Below are 18,843 nucleotides of genomic sequence, written 5' to 3' on the forward strand. Positions count from 1 at the left end.
AAAATACAGTCTGGTCGAGGCCCCAGCCCTGCATGTGCGCTAGCTACTCACACGAGCAGTCCCACTGGCCTTTTGCAAGCTCAGGGCTAGAGCCTGTTGGGAATTTTTCATTGGCAAAGCCAGTTTGCCAAAACCAAAACCTTTCGCAGGCAACGGTCAGTGCGGATACATTTCTCAACTTGAAGAATGTTTGAAAAATAAAAAGCTTCCAAATCATTGAATGTCCTGTTTTCAACATTTGCTACCTGAAAATGTTCAGTATTCCAGTTTGAAACAACTTTCTGATTCAAAATGTAAACTACATGATAGGACTTTCAAACAAATAAACAAACAAAAATGGTTGAAATCAAAACAAAAGGTTTGGAGTGACCTGAACCAACTTTTGGAGGGATTTTCAGTCTATGAACATTTTCAAAATTTAGTAAAAAGCGAGGAAGAGTCCTGGGGCACCTTATAGACTGACAGACGTATTGGAGCATGCGTCTGACGAAGTGGGTATTCACCCGCGAAAGTTTATGATCCAATACGTCTGTTAGTCTATAAGGTGCCCCAGGACTCTTTGCTGCTTTTCACAGATCCAGACTAACATGGCTACCCCTCTGATACTTCAAAATTTAGATATTTCGTCAAACGTTGGGATGGGAAAAACGTCCAAAATCTCAAAAACGTAACTGAATGGGGAAACCGTTCCCCGTCCATCTCCAGTCAGCTCCCATGCCATCCCTGGCTCTGTCACTGGCTGCCTACCTGCTGTCATCAGTTCCCCGCTCTGTGCCTCAGTTTCCCCCTGAGAAGGAGGAGGATGTTGCTATTGACCCACCTTCGTAAAGCAGGCTGAGATGGCTAAGGTGATTATTGTTAGAGGAGTAGGGGGAGGCTTAAAGCGAAAAGTTATTAAACCTCCAGAGGCATGACCCCTCCCCAACCATTTCTGTTCAAAGTTTGTGCGGAGATCTGTGGAGGTGGGGGTGGGGGGCAGCGGGGAGGGGGAGCGAGAGGAAAAAGGAGCCTAGCCCTTTAAGAAAGGCTGGCCCTGGCCGTGTGTGAGAGGGAAGAGGCGGAGGGGAGCGGCTGCCTGGCTGCTCCGTGGGACTCGCCAGCCCGGACACGCGTTAGCCCGGCCCCGTGCAGGAAGCCAGCGGGCGAGCGTTGCACTTCAGCCCGGATCTGGCTGCGGGGAGGGAGGCTCGCTCCGGCCCCGGCCCCGGCCCCGGCCCGGGGGTTCGTATTTGGAAAGTTTATGGCGTGGATTAAAGGCGGCCGAGCTGCCCCGGCGCCGCGGCTCAGGGTCCAAAGCCGGTGAGCTCAGGGGTGGCCCGGTTCAGCTTTTGCAATGTCCAAGTTTTATCCCGCAGCGCGGGCGCCTGGGGTCACGGTTGAAAGACCCGCCGGGCCCCCTCGCAGCCTTGTTTGCTCCCCGGCGTGCTGAGGCTGGCGTTTTGCAAGCCCCGGGAAGGAAGAAAAGTCCACAGGCTTCGGTGACACCTTTCAAGCTGGAGGGACCAGATTTTCCTTTGCAACCCTTCGCCTCCCTGGGGCGTCCTGCAGCCTGGATATAAACCCCCGGCCCGGTCACCCCTCCCCTGTGCTGCACAACTTCAGCTGAGAAGGGGCAGTGCAGGGAAGCCAAGCTGTGACTCCCCTACCCCAGCCACAACCTGCAGGAGGGCCCAGGCCTTTGTGCCTGCAGAATGGGCCGGGGGCTTTGAAGGATCCTGGGGCTGGTCAGACAGGAGCCAGGCACATTCCGTGCCATGCTGCGGCCAGGACAGTGTTGGGCTGATGGTGAGGACATTGTGCCTATTCTATTTTCGCTGTAGTATTTTTTTTTTTAAAAAAAACTTCCTTGTATTTGTTCATCTTTGGCTCCTGCGTGGATGCTGAGAGTGGAGTTAAGGAGCTCTGCCTACTTTAGTGTCTTCTTCTCTCCGCAAGGGAAGCGGCGTGTAAAGGAATCCCAGGCATTGCAAGGATAAAAAAAACATTCATTAGCCGCTGGGTTACTTCTCTATTTCCATCAACGGCTGAAATTGCAAAACTGACCAAACATCCTAGACCCCCAAAGAAACAGATGTTGGAGGCGACTGATCCAGGAAGAGAAGCTGAGGTGCCATAAGCCAAGGGCCTGGCTTTAGGGTGAGAGCCCAGACACTGCATTGGGATGGCCCTGGGGCCTGTGAGCCAGAAGGCTTCCTGCATTCTGGGGGTGCTTTGGATGCTGAGCTGCGGGGCTAGTACTTCGGGAGTCAACGCTGGATCTCGGGGTGTTGGGAGCCAAATGCCCCCCCGGCTGGAAATCGGGAGCAAGTCTGATGGCATCCGGTATGCCCAGCACCAGGGCAGCCCTGCAGATGTAAGTATCTGAGATCTTTAGGTACAGGGACAGTTCAGATTGACGGAGCCCTAGAAAACTTCCTCAGGATGTTAAAGATCTGGGGCTAGATTCTCTGCTGGTGTAAATCAGCAGCGCTACATTGGCATTAGCTGAGAATAACTTCTAGTGCATGGCTAATACATCCCTCCCTGTGGTACCTAATGTGGCTCCTCCAGAGGAGGGAATTGCCTCAGCAGAGAATAGGGGTGGAACTGTTACAGGTCTTCACTGGGGCTCTACAACATGAGCTATTTGTACAGTGCTCTGAGATGTACGGGTGGAAAGCACCAGCGAAGAGCTGGTATTATCCTGGAGCAGCAGCCATGCTGCACTTGGTTTGCCAAGACCATGAGAGATTAGCTGGACGTGAGTGCAGCATTTGCGGTTCCAAGACAAAACTGGGGGATGGCAATTGTGCCTCCACCTACCCACAAGCTGCCATGGGCAAGCGAGCCGACAGGATCCTGACTGGGCACTGCACGGGTCACACCTGTATTAGTAAGAGAAGTGACGTCAGTGTTCATGCTTGTAAATAAATGAGCGATAGGATAGGAAGGGTGAGCTACCTGCATCTGCCCACAGTCCCTCTATAGAGATGCCTGGAGGGAAGAAATAGCGGCCTCTGGTCAAAGCTCATTAACATATCGACCTGTCCTGCTTGCTTTGGTCACAGGCCCCCGCTGAGTCACCAGGTCGATGTCAGACCCAGGGAGCAGCCTGCCAAGCAGACGTTCCATTTACCGATTTGTTAGAGTGCGGTGTAATATTATGCCATTGAGTAGAGCATTAACGAGAGGAAATGATTGAGACAGGCTGCTGGGAAGCAATGCAACTGCTTCCCAACCGCACATTAATGCTCTGGTGTTAGCCATCATTGACCTGGTCGTGGGACAACATCTCCCTGAATTACATACAAATATGAATTCCTGGCTGGTGCTGGTGGAGGTAGTCCAGCCCCTCCCTTGGCTGGATGTTCTCCCCCACGCCCCACTACTCCAAGGCTAGCAGCTGCAGAAATTTGCTGATCCTGTATTTTTTTTATGCTGGTTTGGCAGGCCAGGGACTTTTGCCACAGTCTTTCCATGTGTTTTTTGTCAGGAAGTTGCTCTGAAACTGGTGCTAAGCGGAAGTGACCTGTTCCTTCCTTATCGGACGGGTGGTGTGTGTGTTAAGACTAGCTTTCTGCTAAGCACATGATTTTTCCAAATGTGCTAAAATCCACATGCATACTTGGATGGTCTTGAAAATTGCTGGCTCGCGTGGGACCCAGGGTAGCATTAATCGTCCAAATCTGAGTTCATTTGAGCCAGGCCGCTTTAAAGAGTCAGCCAGCTTGAAAGAAATAAGTGAACCCCATAACATCAACATTTTATGGTTCTTATAACTTTTTATACAGTTAAGACACTGTGGGAGGAGCTGTGACCCAGTGAGTGAGATACTGTGTAGATGCAGGACATGGGGCATGTGCCATGTATGGAGGACATGAGTTAGATGTTAGCTGTGGAGCCTAAAGAGCTGTATTCTAATCTTGGCTCTGAGCCTTGCCTGCTATTGGACAGTATCAACTCTAACCCCCATGATTCTTCACTCTCAGCTACTGGTATAAATCATGAGTGAATCCTCTGAAATTGCTAAAGCCCTATGAGCGTGAGAGAAGAAGCGGGGCCCTTTAGCACGTAATAAAAAGCAGTTGTAAAGGGTGGGATTACATGCTGCTTTTGGAGGGTATGGAGCATTAGCTTCTATAGCTGAGGGTTCCTAGAACATCCACTGGGGTAAGCTCTAGGGAGGTAACATGGAAGGAAGACTGTAATCAGACTGATGGGATTAAAATTTCCTATCCCAAGGCAGGGTCAGGCCCGAGACAGATGCTTTATGTCACTGGAACGCACAGATCCAAGTCTAGCTCTCCGGATTTGCAAGACGGCTGCCCCTTTTAAAGCTGGGCTGTTGCAGGATGGTGCTCTGCAAACTCTTGGCCTTTCTGGCCCAGCACGTGGCTGGAAACCCATCCAGCGCCTTACGGCTGATGCCTCCAGCTGGTTTTTGAAGATCCCCAGCAGAACCTGTCCTTGCAGAGCCGAGCAAGAGAGAGAGCGAGCTGTGCATTCATCCTGGCCTCTCTGAGGAGGAAGGACTTGGAAAGGATGCCAGCAGCATCCACAGACTTATGGGAATTCCTAGGAGCTTGATCTCTTCTGACAGTTAGCTTGGGCTATCCCATGTGGTTCAGGTCATTAGCATCTAGCACTAGCTCAGGACTGACTGACGGCAGCCTTCCCTCCACAGAGCAGCCTAACTCAGCGGCTGAAAACAAATCAGTGCAGTTCTTCCTTTCTGGTGCTAGGCCTGAGGCGGACTGGACCCGGTGTGTACTTTCTTTAGTCTTCCCGACTTCCCCCTGCACTGACATTTTCATACCAAAGATACCAAGCTTCTCTATAAGCAGCTCTGTCAAGCCACAGAGGATGGCTTACAGGGCCAAATGTAAGGTTTGAAAGGATGAAACTGGGGGTTCAAAGCCCAGCAGGGTTGACCTCGCTGCAAGGTGGCCGAGTGGATAGAGGGCTGGGAGGCGGAAGACCTGGGTTCTGTTCCTGGCTCTGACCTGCTGGGTGACCTTCAGTCAGTTCCCCTCTCTGTGCCTCAAGGCTTGTGTACATCTGAAACGCTCCAGCACAGCTGTGTAGATATTCCCTGCCCAGGAGGGAGGGGTGCTCCAGTCCCTGGAGTTAATCCACCTCCCCTGGAGGTGGTAGCTAGGTCAATGAAAGAGGGTTAGGGTCAGTGTAACTGCATCACTCAGGGGTGTAAACCCCCTCCTTCCCCAAGCAATGTAGCTGGGTTGATCTAATTTTCTAGGGGAGGCCAGCTGTCAGTTTTCCCATCTGTAAAGTGGGGATAAAGATCCTAACCTTTGGGATCTACTGCTGGGAGGAGCTAGGTAACAGCGAAGCGTTACCCTTCATAGCAGACTGCCAGTGCAGGCCCAGGCACCATGGTGACTCACTTCTGCCCCGTTCTGACTGAACCAGGTGGCTTCATTTCTGCCTTCAGTTGTCAGGACTGCAGCAATCAAACCCAGCAGTGACTGGCTGCTCTCCACGTGTATGGGAATGCAGTCAGGCCAGGCCGTGCTGGGGCTGCCTAACCGGCACCGTAGCTGGGTGTTTCTCAGATGGGATCAGATGATTAACGATGCTGGCATTGTATTTAAATGGTGAATAATGAGGCTGGGAGGTTAACGCCCCTGGTCACCTTTATCTTTGTGCTGGAATTTCTCAGGCTGTAAACACAGCTCTGCCTGGGTGATTGTGTGTCCATTGAGGACTTTCTAACCCAGCAGCCAGGCAGGCTGCACTCATGGCACAATGTCAAAGTCCTGGCTTCCCCGCAGTCGCCCATCATATCCCAATGGCGCATTGCATGCTCCAGGCTAGGCAAACACACACCAGCATTCCCCCTGCTCACACTCTCCCCTGATGTGCAAAGAGGGGGGAGCACCCCCGGCCTCTACCTGGGGCTTGCCCCAGTGACACTCGTGTTCTGGCTGGCACAACGGTCCTTTAGAGAGCAAGCGAGCGTGAGTGTAAAATGATCCCATGAAGCCAGTGCTGGAAGAATTTAAGAAATTCCTCCATCCAGAGAAGGGCTCTGAGGGTGAAAAATTCTCATCAGGAGCAGTATGCCCGAGAAACGCCACATCAGGGAACCTGACTGCAGCTCAGTTGCCCTCCTCGCCTAGTTACAGACCTGGTTCCTTTCTCTGGTGTATATGACCAACACCCACTCAGGGTGGTGCTCTGTCCCCTCCCCTCCCCGAGGGACTGTCTTTCCTTCTTGTGTTTGTACAGCACCTTGCGCAAGGGAGTCCTGATCTATGACTGGGACAGCTCCTAGGCACTACCACAATACAAATAATAAATCATACCAGCAGCAGAGGCTCTTGGGTTAAGGTTCAGAGGGCCCAGGTTCGAGCCCTGCGGCCGGTGAGGTGTTCTCATGTGCTGTGCCTTCGCTGTAGCTAGGCCAAACCAAAGCGGACAAAAAGGGAACCTGTAATTCTCCACAGAGGTGCAGCTCCACAGGCATCAGCAAGGTTTTAATTAGGGGTTTTCACCACACGCTCTGGCCAGCATTAGACAAATGCTGGAGCCTCGTCTCCACAACAGTGACGCAGTTGCCACTTCCGGGATGCAGCGTGGCTGGAGAATTCCAGGTCCCACTTTGAGCTGTGTCGCTGAGGCCCTTGTCAGATACCACAGTGATGGACACCTGTAACATTGCCAGCTCTGTCACTGTGCTGCTGGGTGACCTTGGGCAAAGCATGCCTCCCTCTCCGTGCCTCAGTTTCCTTTCCCTCATTGTCTTGGCAGTTTAGATTTGTGTGCTCCTCAGGGCAGAGTGTGCCTCTCACAGGTGCTTGGTGCCTACTGTCATGCAAGTGACACAAGCAAGTACTTTAAGAGCACTTTTCAGCCCTAGAAATCAAAGCACTTGACCAGTGAAGCCACTATTTTCCCCACCTGTAAAATGGGGATAATGAGGCCCAGAAAGAGGCAGTGACTTGCCCAAAGTCACCTAGCAGGTTAGAGTCAGAGCCAGGAATAGAACCCAGGTCTCCTGAGCCACAAGCCAGTGCTCTACCCACTAGACCATACTGCCTCTTAATGAGGGTAATAAGGGCAACAAACACCATCCTGCAGCCATTTACCTACCAGCTCAGAGTGCCCAAGCGTCCGAGGCTTTTCCGGGTAGGCCTCAGCTACACTCTGGCTTTCCAGGGCGTGTTGCTGGCACTTGACTTGTGACTCCTCCTCTGTTGGCAGTGCTGGGAAGTGCGGACCCAGAACAGCTCCAAGTGGTGCCACTTCATCCAGACCACCCCGGACTGCCAAATGGACAGCGGCTTCCTCAACTACCTGAATGGCGTCTTCTGCGTCTTCCCCTCAGGGCTGCTGCCGCTGGTGGTGACCCTATATGTAAGGATCATCCACGGGGAGGCCCTGCAGGGAGGGACTGAGGGAAGGTTGTGAAAGGAGGGCTGGAGGAGGAAGTGACTCACCCACTGGCCAGTGTTACAGACAGGGCATTACGCACCATGGTGTGACCTGGCCCCTCGCCCTATCGACACCCAGGGGTGAGCAGGGAGAGGCTCTGAAAGTGCTGGGGGCTGGGTCCAGCTAAGTGCCAAACATTAGCTGCTTCTCCCTGTCCCCTTTTTCTCCTGCTGTTTTTTTTTGTGGGGGGGTGGAATTTACCAAGAAGCCCCCCCGGTTTCATCTTTGCCCCTGTCCCGGCCTTTGCTAATTCGCTGTTGGCTTATTGCAGGCGCTCTGGCTGCTGTATCTGTTTCTCATCCTGGGAGTGACAGCTGAAAAGTTGTGAGTAGCTGCTGGGCCCAGTTCCTCCCCCGAGAGGCAGCAGGGTGCTGCTGGCAGAGAACCCCCCGGCCAGGACAGCTTCACTTCTCTGTCTAGCCAAGGTTAAGGCCCGAGCAGGGCTAGAAACTGACCCGTTCTAGTGGCCAGTAGGGTGGTTACACTCCCTGCAACTACTGCCCTGGATGCCATAATGGCCAGAGCTGCCTCAAACCCTCATTCCCCAGGCACGGCCCCCTTTGTGATGAGAGAGGGATGGCAGATCCGTGCTCTGTTGGCAGCGTCCGACTCCTCTCTCAGGAGTCCCCTACAGAGACGGGGGCTCCTAATCTAAGAAGTCACAAACCGAATGAGGTTGACAGGCTCTGTGGAGGACCCTCATGGCTGTTGGTTTGCGCTTAAAATGCAGGGGGGCTGCAGATTAGGAGTGGGGGGCATCGACAAAGCTGGGTGTGGAGGGAGGGTGGGACTGGAGTAGCGGAGTTGGGGTGGGGGGGAGTCCATGCAGTGGGGTGCAGGAGCTTTCCACAGCACCTTGTCTACACCTCACTGGGTCACCAGCCCCTGCCTGGCCCAAGCCTTGGCATTTACTCGCTGCTAAAACGCAGACTGGATTGTCCCCGCACCGACTCCAGGACTTGTGAATCGTTTGATTGTACCTGCTTTTGTCTTCTCTCTCTCTCTCTCCAGCTTCTGCCCCAACTTATCTGCAATCTCCACCAATCTTAGACTGGCCCACAACGTAGCAGTATCCTTCTGCTCACCCATCTTCCAGGGCACGGAGGCTGAGAGAACTGATCTTTCTGCGGGCTGGGGAAGCCAGTGAGGGCCAGCTTCAGACACAGAGCACCACCACCACTGTGGAGGAAGCGCCTGAGGAAGTGAAATGTCCCGAGAACAGACTGAGCGAGAGCCCAGCCCTGGCACTGCTGAGTTATGGGCGAGGGGGGCATTTGGGCCAGGGGCTACCTGGCCAAAGCCAAGTCCTATTTGATACGTTTTCCAAGCCGTGGAAATGATGGCTTGCGGGGAGCCCATTAGAACATTAACCTTCATTCCCTGGGCTAGCCAGCTACTAGCTGCAGGACAAACCTCTGAGCCAAGAGCTGGTATGTAAGAGTGGGGTAGGAAAAGAGGGTGGCCTCCGTGAGTCCAGGTGCAATGGGGTCTTGGCTGCTATTCACCCTCTTTTGCAAAGAGTTCAGAGGTCTACCGCCAAGATAGCGTAAGGGGGCAGGGGATTTGCAAAAGCCCTCAGTGTTGGTCTGACTAACTGCTCCTGGTGAAGCCAGGGGGAGTTTTGCCCTGGACTTCAGTGCAGGCAGAGCGAGGTCGGCGCTTTCCAGACTCTCATGCACTGTTGCAGAGCCAGGCCGGGGGCCATGCGGCTCTGATCGCTGTGGCAGTGTCACTCTCCGGTCCCCTGCACTAGCTTCCACGCAGAGACACATTTCCCAACGGGGGGCCACAGCATTACCCCATTTTACAGAAGGGTTAACTGAGGCACAGAAGTCACCCAGTAGGCGAGTGACAGCGTGGGGAGTGCAACCTGGAGCTCCCGATTCCCAGTCCAACGTGCTGCATACTAGATCAGACTACCTCTCAGCTGTGCTCCCCCAGTGGGAATTCCTCTGGAAGGGCCCGGATTGCTGGAGCAGGCAGCGGCGCTCCTGTGGGCCCGGGGCTGGCTTGTCTGCACATGTTGGGAGCGAGGGAGGGGAATAGATTAGAGACTGACGTATCAGCCCTTCCTTGACGTTCTCCTCTCCATGGCGTCACCTTCCTGGCCTTTGGGAATGGCGCGCCCGATGTCTTCAGTGCTGTGGTGGCGTTCTCCGACCCCCGGACTGCCGGGCTGGCTATCGGCGCTCTCTTTGGTATGGAATGGCACCTCCCCCTCCCCAAGGACCCCCAGGGGGCCCAGCCACAGCTCGTCAGTCCCTCTCCTCTCTCCACTGCCCATGGCTCAGCTTCCTTCCTGGGGAGTGTTTTCCCTGGATCCGTTCCAGGCCCAATGGTTTCATACCACCAGCCCGCGCTACAGTGCCTTGCTAACCAACTCTCCCTCACCCCCAGCATCTTGGCATAGACTATCCTTATGTGGTGGGGATGGTGTCCTGACTTCTGTCCCCTCAGCCCCACTCTCCAGTAGATGGGGTGGCTTCCTCTGAGATAATCATTGGTGCTGATGCAGGGCGTGACCAGCAGGAGGTGCTGTAGGGTCAGAGTGCCCGTCAGCGCCTTGCTCTGAGGGGTCTGGTCCCCTGAGGTAGCAGGAACTTGGCGGTGGCTTTGCAACCCAGTCCCTCTGCCCTGGGCTTGATGCCAGGTGTGTTCCATTCGCCAGCTGCCCACCCGCAGAGTTGCCAGGGCAGCAGGAGGTTGCCAGCGGCTCAGTGCCAGAGAGCTGGGGAGAGGGGGCTTCCTGCCAGCTGCGCTGACTTGGCCCCATTTGCATTCACAGGCGCAGGCGTGTTTGTGACCACGGTGGTGGCCGGTGGGATCGCCCTGCTCAAGCCCTTCACAGTGGCCTCGAGGCCGTTCCTCAGGGATGCCATCTTCTACATGGTGGCCGTGTTCCTGACCTTCACGATGCTGTACTTCCGGAGGATCACTCTGGCGGGGGCGCTGAGTAAGTCACTGGCCTGCAGCCGGCAGATCTGGGGGGGCAGGGAGCCAGTGGCAACAATCACCACCTGAGGGAGCGCTTTTGAGGGATGCAAAGGGGCAGCTGGCGGAGGGTGAGATCCTGTGGCTGAGGGGGGCGGCACAGACGGGAGAGGCTGAGAGTGAAGCTATTTCCCCCTCTCTGGCCAGGCTACCTTGGGCTGTACATCTTCTACGTTCTGACAGTCGTGATCTGCACTTGGATTCACAAGAGGCAGCGTGGGGAAGGGTTGTCCCCTGCCGGCTCTGGCCAGCCAGGTAAGAGAGCTGCCATGCAGGGGACCCATCAGGCCTCTTGGGTCCCCACAAACCACTCACGCTCTTGAGCTCCGTCAACATACCCACCTCCCCCTTCTCTCATCTCCTCCAGATCATGCGTCTGACCCAAAAGATGAGGATTCCCTTTCCTCCAGTGTTCACAGCGAGGAGTACGGTAGGTCTTTTCCTGGCCAGGTAGGGCTGCAGGGGCCAACCGGGACATGCTCAGCATTGTCCACCTCCATCATCATGAGTAGGCTGAGTGGGCCGTGAGCATCTGTGCTACTTCTGTAGCTCCCCGGTCAGTCATGCTTGTGCTCAGTCAGTGAGAAGCCTGGGGCTTGGTGAACAGGGAGAATGGATTTTCCTTGCGTTAGGACAGAGCTGTCCCAGGCCAGAGCTGGGCTGAGGAATGAACACCTACACCCATGTTCCCAAAAAGGGGCTGATCATGCACCAATCTCCTTGGCAAATTTTGGACAAAAAAAGAGCCTCCCAGGGATGTAGAGTCCAGCAAGGTCCTTGTAGTCTGTGAAGCTTAAGAAACCCAGCCCAGCTCAGCCTTTGCGCCTCTCTTGCAGAGGAGGAATACCGGCCCCTGCTCCCCTCCGAGGGGACGACTCTACAGATCCTGACCAACTCCATGAACCCTCTGGATCGCAGGAAGTGGAGGAGGAAATCCTGCTACTGGAGATTCCTCAAGGTTTTCAAGGTGCCTTGGTCACAGCCCCTTGTGACTCCTCTAGCGCATGGGGCGGGAAGCTAGGCTTGGGGTGCAGTCTGGGGCATGCTGTAGACATGAGACACCCAAGGAAACAGGACATCCTTGCTGCTGACATAGACGGGTCCCCTCTCTCGTTCTGCCAGCCCACTCCCAACGGGGGTAGAGAATCATCGTAGGTCACCCTTCAGCACAGGGAGGGGACCAGCCTCTCAGAGTGCAGCTCATGAAGGCTGGACACTTGAGCAATCTGGCTGAGCTGTCAGGAGCCTGCTACGATGCATCCCCGGAGCAACTTGCCCTGTATCTGCTGGACATGAACGTAGGGTTGCTGGTCCAGTAGGCAAATCTCTCAGAGCTGGCCTGGATGTGAACTGGGGATAGAAGTGAAGGCTCCTGGCTCCCACTTCACCAGTCGCTTTCTAAGGCCTCACCCCACATCCACTGGCGAAGTGTCCGGGTCACTCACAGGAGTCTGGCTGGGTCCCCCAGGACTGCACTGAGCTCTTCAAACTCCTCTTAGCTGAGAGAACTCTCCAGGCAGGGGAAGGCCAAGCGCAGAAGTCGCAGCCCAAACAGTGAAACGGGTACCTAAAGCCCAAATCCACGGTTGGGCACCTCCATAAATGGCCTGTTTCAAAAAGGGAGCCCTTTCCCCCCCACTGAGAACAGGCCAGCACCAGGCTGGCACGAATCGGCCTTTGAAAAGGTTGGCCGGTGTTTCTGTGGGGATCTGCTGGGGGCCACATGAGAGCTCTCCCCTCAAACTTCTGGCTTTGGAGAGAAGGAGTTCTGTGAGGCTGCTCTCTCCAAAGCCCACCTGCAAGTTCAACCTCATGTAAGCTGCCTCCTTGGGGGCGGTCTCTTCCCAGATGCCAGTGGAGTTCGTGATGCTGCTCACGGTGCCTGTGGTGGATCCCGATCAGGAGGACCACAACTGGAAAAGACCGCTCAACTGCCTGCACCTGATCACCAGCCCTTTGGTCTGCATCCTCACGCTGAAATCTGGTGCCTGTAAGAACCTGGTGTGCTCCCAGCAGTACCCCCTTGGCAGAGCCCTGGTCCCACGTGCGGGCATTCCATGGCCCTAGGCGATACAGCTCACCCGGCTTTGCAGCTGGAATTGAAGGGAGCAAGCGCAGCAGCTGCACCATGTGTCTGGGGCCAAGGCCGCTGGAGCGATCGCTCAGGAAGTCGAGGCATTGCTTAACTGATCCTCAGGTCACGGGGCTCACTTCCCTCTCGAGTCCCAGCTTCTGCTGGGCGCCGCTCGGCCGTTCTCGGCGGTGAGCTAGAGGAACTGAGCACTGTGCTGGAAGCTGCCAGGAGAGCAGAGGCCTTGTTTGCTTTTCCGGGGTAGGAAAAAAAAAAAAAATCAAGACGAGGGGTTTTAGCCCAAGATGTCCCTAACCCGGTATAGTTGTGCACTGTTTCTATCAGCACTGTTCCTCCCCCGCCCCCGCACCCAAACGTGGCTGCATTTCAGTGCTGGGGGGAAATCCTCAGCTGCTGTACAGCTGGTATATTTGGCATTGCTGCAGCTGCTCTGATCATCCCACCCATGCAGGTGGTGTTGGAGGAAGAGGTGGGGTGAGTGCGGAGTGCATTGTACTCCGGGAGTCCTCACCAGCAGAACTGCCTCTTGGGGGCCAGAACAAGCTCTTAGGCCAATTTAACTTGTATGAAGGATCCTGACCAGCCACAGGTTTGGGGGCTTGGAGCCCCCTGGCAACACATCCTTGAGCTCAGCTGAGGACCGAGGCCCTGCTTTCTTCCATGGGTCCCTGGTGGGTCCCTCCATGGTCTGAGAGGCAGTTGGTGCCCACCTTGCCCAGTTGGGCGTCAGGTTTTCCCAGCACCTGGACGTGCTGATCCTCATCATGGCTTTCTCTCTCCCTCCCCACTCCCCTGCAGATGGGCTATATAAAATCCAGGGGGTCTTCCCAGTCTGGGGCCTGGGAATCCTGATTGGTGCTTTCCTGGCTGCTATTGTCTTCTGCACTACAAAGAATGAGGAGCCACCCAAGTATCACTGTGTAAGGACTCCTGGCATCACAGCCTCCATCCGCCCCTCCCTGCCCGTCAGCTCTGTGGCCAAGGGGGACACCGCCCCTCCCAACCCTTCAGCTCTGTGGCCACGAGGACCCCACCCCAGCCCATCTGCTCCTCTTCCACCCAGCCCATGTCTGGGAAGAGCCACAGGCCTGGCTCATTTTCTGGCTGCCTGTGGAGAAAGCAGGCAGGAAAGGGACCCCAGCCTCACTGTGAGGCAATGCTAGCTGGTGAACTGTCCCTTGAGAGAGAGAGAGGGAGGGAGCCAGGCTATGCCCCAGCGCTGGGGTGAGGAGGACATTACAGAGCTGCCCTAGAGGCTCTTCCACAGAGCCTGGAGGCACTGATCTCAGTGTGGCCCTGCGCTCGCTCTCTCTCTCCTGGCAGGTGTTTGCCTTCCTGGGTTTCTTGGCCAGCGCCCTGTGGATTAATGCAGTCGCCACAGAAGTGGTCAACGTCCTGCGGACTTTAGGCGTGGTCTTCCAGCTGAGCAACACCGTGCTGGGCCTGACGCTGCTGGCCTGGGGGAACAGCATCGGCGGTGAGCGGATCCATGCGCGCGGCAGAGAGGAGGATTTCCCAGTGCAGGCTGGCTGGTCCTGGGCAGCATTTGCTGGCTCTGGAGCCAGGGGCAGGCCAAGCAGCAGGGACTTTAGTCTGGGTCCAGCATGTAGTCAGCTGTGTCCAAACCCTGGCACAGTGACCTTAGCAGCTGTTGTGGGTGGAGGACGCGTGCCCCTCTGTTCTCCAGCAGGACAACGTGGTGGGTTAAGCTTGGAATTCACGCCTCCCAGTGGCAGTATCTTTGTGGCTTCCATTGCCACCGTTACACCAAGAGCAGCCGCCAGCTCTTTTGTACATGTGGCATCCTTAATAGAGGATGTCCCCTTCAGTCCTGCCACTGATTGCCCGTAGCACATATGCTGCAAGGCACAAAGGCTGCCATGTATTGGGAAATCCAAGATTTTGCCACTGTATTGATCTCACTGCTCTTGATGGTAGTAGCTATGTGGTGGCATTTCCAGCAGGCGGTTACGGCAGGGAAGCAGCTTCCAGTGCTACAGACCACTTAGGAGCTGTTAGCCTGTGTCCTCTGCTTGTCTCCACGGAGGTGCCAGGGCTCCATTCCCAGCGGGCTGTGCCAACTCATGCATGAGAGTCATGGTTTTCTGGTGCAACCTGCATCTAAACCAGGAGGTGAGGGCTGCATCTCCCCCAGGACTTTTCCAGTGCACCTTTGGATACACACCGTCCTCTGGAAAGCATGGCTGGGACTGCATGGCTGAGGAGTGAGCCAGTCCTCAACCGCAAAAGCATTCATGCAGCATCCAAATCCTTCTTAGGGACACCTCAAAAGAAGCCCACCTCTAGAGACTGAGCCTTCCTCGTGCTGGGTCTCATGAGCTTAGAAGTTGCTGTCTGCAACACTGGCGCATGCAGACGATGTTCGTTGTTCTTCCTTTGCAGACACTTTCTCAGACCTTACCATGGCACGGCATGGATACCCCCGCATGGCCTTCGCTGCTTGCTTTGGGGGCATCATCTTCAGTATCCTTTCAAGCTTGAACTCATTTGGGCAATTGCTAAATCGGGCAGCATGGTCTAGTGGATAGAGCTCTGGACCAGGCCACAGGAATCCCAGGTTCTGTTCACAGCTCTGTCACTGACTTGCTGGGTGACTTTGGGCAAGTCTCCATGCCTCTATTTCCCCCCATCTGTAAAACAAGGGTAACAATACTGATCTCCTTTGCAAAGCGCTTTGAGAGCTGATAAAAGCTAGGTGTTATTAAACTTGTAAACATGTGCAGAGGAAAATCCCTGGGCACAACTCCCTGTTTTTTCCATCTAGCTGTGTAGCTACAGGGGTCAGGATCAGAGACTGGTGCAGACCCCACACTCGTCTCTTAGGAGTGTGTAGCTCTGCATGCTGACAGGTACAGAAGTCCCATGCAACTGCATTTGGTCTAGGACCCCTCACAGGAGGTGTGATTGTGGGTAGGGTGGCTGGATGCACGAGCTCTCTGTTTCCAGAGTGACGCCTAGGTTAGGAAGGAGCCTTCGGGATGTATGATTGAGGTACTCTGGCAGAGCTGTGCCAAGGAAACTTACATGGACTCTGCCTTGTGTTAGCATGGGCTTAGCTTTGATTTTTAGTGCAGTGACCCACCCACCATCCCTCCCCAACATAGTCACAAGCCGAGCCAATCGTAAATCACAGATTAAGTTGGACTTAGAACTTCGGGTTTTCAGTGTGGCATGCAGACTGTTAACCCTCGTAGGCTCCAGGGCTGGTAGGCAATAGGGGCTATATACTGCACAAATAGCAAAATGGGGGTGGAGGGGGGGGGGAAAGAGGGGAGAAAAGAGATTGTGGCTTGGGCCAAGCCACATGGCAAATTAGTGCCAGGGGCAGGATTAAACCCCAGGAGTTCCTGGCATCAAGGCCCTAGGTTCCCCCCGGCTGTGCTGAAAGATACACATTCAGCACCTGCAAATCAGGGAGTCTGGCTAGGAAAGGAAAACCAGGCCCATTTGCCCAGGGGAGGAACGTGTGCACCCCAGGAGGAGCCATCTGGACCCAGCACTAGAGGTGCCTTTTTTACTCTTGCTCAGTTGATCTCTCAGGTAGTTGTAGGGTCCACCATCATGGTAGCAGCTGAGAGCTGGGGTGCAGCCAGCCTGTAGCCAGGTCTCTGAGCCATTTGCAGGCCCTGGATTGTAGGACTTTGTGGAGAAACAAGCCCTTTCTCCAGGGAATCAGGGCGGACAGGTCTCAGCTGTCTCTTCCTTCCCTCCTTCGCCAGGTTAGACTGGTCAAGCCCATGTCTCACCAGACAATCCAGCTGTTTGTTGGCCCACTTTTGCCCCCTAGTGGCTAGTTCCATTTCCTGCAGGGTTTTTTTTTCCCTGAGCCTGGCCACAGATATGCTGGTGGGAGTGGGACTGGGCTGTTTGCTGCAGATGACAAGCGGCCAGCTGGTGGTAAAGGTAGGGCTGTCTCTCACTGACTTCATGCTCCTCTTGTGCGCTGGGGAGTTGGCTTGTCTTGCTTTTACTCATCTGCTCTGAGCAGGGTTAGGTGATGCACTGGCTTAAAACAACCAATGTCCATGTTACAGCTTCCACTTCTGTGCTGGTAAATGGTCGCTTTGAATTTTTGCCCTGTGTAGTTGTACGCTGGGGATGAACACCCACTACTTTACGGTGGGAGCTGTGGGTGAAGACACAGCTGAGAGAGGAGGGAGAGACCATTTCCACATCTAGAGTCAGATAGAGTGGTGGGCCCCTCATTGGAGACAAGGATTATCCTAGCCCTTTTAGGATTTACTTCAGGAACCCCTGTTCTTGGAGTCTCAGAAGGGAATCTATTTCTGGCAGGTGGCTCCTAGCTGTACAAGGTTGGCTGGTGGTATAGAAACCCAGAGTGCTGATGCACTGTATTGAGGTACTGACTCCTGAAGTAACCACGTGGCACCAAGAATTAACTCTCACCTTTCCCTTCTCAGCTGGAGCTGGATGGTCTTCTGGTCTGGATTCTAGCTGGAGCACTGGGACTGAGCCTGGTGTTTTCCTTCATATCAGTGCCGGCTCAGTGCTTCCAGCTGGGCCGAGGGTATGGAGTCTGCCTCCTCCTCTACTACCTGGCTTTCCTCACGGTAGCTTTGCTGACGGAGTTCAAGGTGATTCAACTCCCTGCCCCCTGACGGCATCGCCGCCGGACACCATCTTGTCTCTTAGCACCTCTGGCGAGAATGGTGGGAGCGGGTTGACGAGCCTGCAGGGCTTGGACCAACCTGCTGATGGTGAAGGGACAAGAGGCGACGGTGGGACAGGCCAGATGCAGGCGAGCCACTGGCACGAGACTTTCCACATTCGCTGGCTGGGCCAGTTCTATTTCCAGTGACTCACTGAAGGACACGCCACCGGCAGGTGAGGGACACGGAGCTCCCTTCCTGGCGAGCTCAGCTCTGGAAACGTATTCATTTCTCTACGCTGAAGGCATGACGATCATTGGAACGTCCCACCTGGAGGGCACGTGCTTTGGATCCTGTACGCTAAGGTTCCCGTGACCCTGCCACCCCAGGAAAGGAAACTGGAGCATCAGGAGTTGAGATTACATTGCTGCTCGGTTTAGACATCCTCTAGCCCAGGGGCTACCCAGCCAAATGAGAGCTCAACCCAGGGCTGCCTGGACTTCGTCCCTGGGACTCCACTGCCAGTATTGACTTCCAATTGATTTTTGTAAGGAAAGGCATTATTTAGATTTAGAATAGGGGCTGGTTTGTTAAAGACTGGTTTTCAGAGGAAGGCTTTGCATTACATTTTAAGTGGGGATCAGTTTAAATCCCTGCTGCCGTAAGTGGCATTTTGCAGCTGCACGGAAGGGGTGGGGGGGGTTACCCTTCCCCCTATAGGACAAGTGATCGTTATTCATGACACAATAAAGCGATTCTGTGAAATGACTGTTTCAGTGCAACTGTGAAAGACTTCTCAGTGTTCCAGTGGCTTTGATACGTACCCTTTCAGCCTGTGGAAACCTAGGTTAGGCTCAGATGCTTTATGGAAGGGTTACAAAATAAAACATTCAGTGGTTTCTGCGTAGTGCGGTCGTGGTCCATGACTGGGCTCACAGGCGCTATTACAGCATTTCTGTCCAGCCATGGAGCAGTGGGGAAATACATCGCTACAGGGGCAAATGCAGCAACGCTGTGGCAGAATCTTGTACCATACCCAGCTGCGCTGGGAGTATATTAACTTGCTCTAGTGCTGACAGGAACTGGCAGTCATCTCCCTTCAATACTGAAGGACCCCTGAACAGCAGTCACATGTGGATTAGTTTGCCATTAAAGAAAAAAACAATCCTCCTGGTTTCCTAGGAAATTGCATTGTCATGGCTTTCTTTAATCCTGTGTCAGCACTGTGCTTGGACTGAATGACCACAAGGGTTAGTCACTGGGCCTTGTGCAACAGGGATGGCAAGAAGCCTGGTGAAATAAACTTATCCATCAACATACAGGCAGCGCAGGGAGTGGAGACAGCATGAGGGAGAGAGGAAATAGTGGTTAACATGGATAAAAGCTTAAGGGTTCGAGTTGTGGCCGCTTCAAATGCCCAGAAAAGCAAACTGCACAGTTCTAAGAGATTGTTCTCAGGTGCCAAATCTGCACAAGATTTAAACACCATCTAAAGGAATATTTGAAAAAAAAAAGCCCATTTTCAAAAGTGACAAGCACTTCGGATGTTAAATGGCACTGAAAGTCAGTGAGACCTGGGCTCCTAAGTCACATACAAAAATGGGATCTAGGCACTTCTGAAAATTTCACTCTAGACCACAAGGGACAACTCTGGTGGGTTGGAGAAAGGGACCAGCCAGTTTACAGACTCCTAGG

At 54.3% G+C, this 18,843-nt stretch overlaps 1 protein-coding gene across 1 annotated transcript; it reads left to right on the forward strand.

Annotated features, from left to right (window-relative positions):
• Positions 1–1,078: 1,078 nt before the first annotated feature.
• On the forward strand, positions 1,079–17,913 carry SLC8B1 (solute carrier family 8 member B1). Its single transcript, XM_075060160.1, has 15 exons — positions 1,079–2,353; positions 7,204–7,356; positions 7,706–7,758; positions 8,446–8,502; positions 9,526–9,632; positions 10,220–10,387; positions 10,573–10,680; positions 10,793–10,855; positions 11,262–11,392; positions 12,274–12,415; positions 13,316–13,437; positions 13,841–13,994; positions 14,921–15,001; positions 16,377–16,441; positions 16,960–17,913. Exons 1-15 carry the CDS (start codon positions 2,162–2,164, stop codon positions 17,155–17,157), a joined length of 1,794 nt encoding a protein of 597 aa, XP_074916261.1. The 5' UTR covers positions 1,079–2,161; the 3' UTR covers positions 17,158–17,913.
• The last annotated feature ends 930 nt before the right edge of the window (positions 17,914–18,843 follow it).

This window comes from Chelonoidis abingdonii, chromosome 22, assembly GCF_003597395.2.
Source record: "Chelonoidis abingdonii isolate Lonesome George chromosome 22, CheloAbing_2.0, whole genome shotgun sequence".
Lineage (NCBI taxonomy): Eukaryota > Metazoa > Chordata > Testudines > Testudinidae > Chelonoidis > Chelonoidis abingdonii.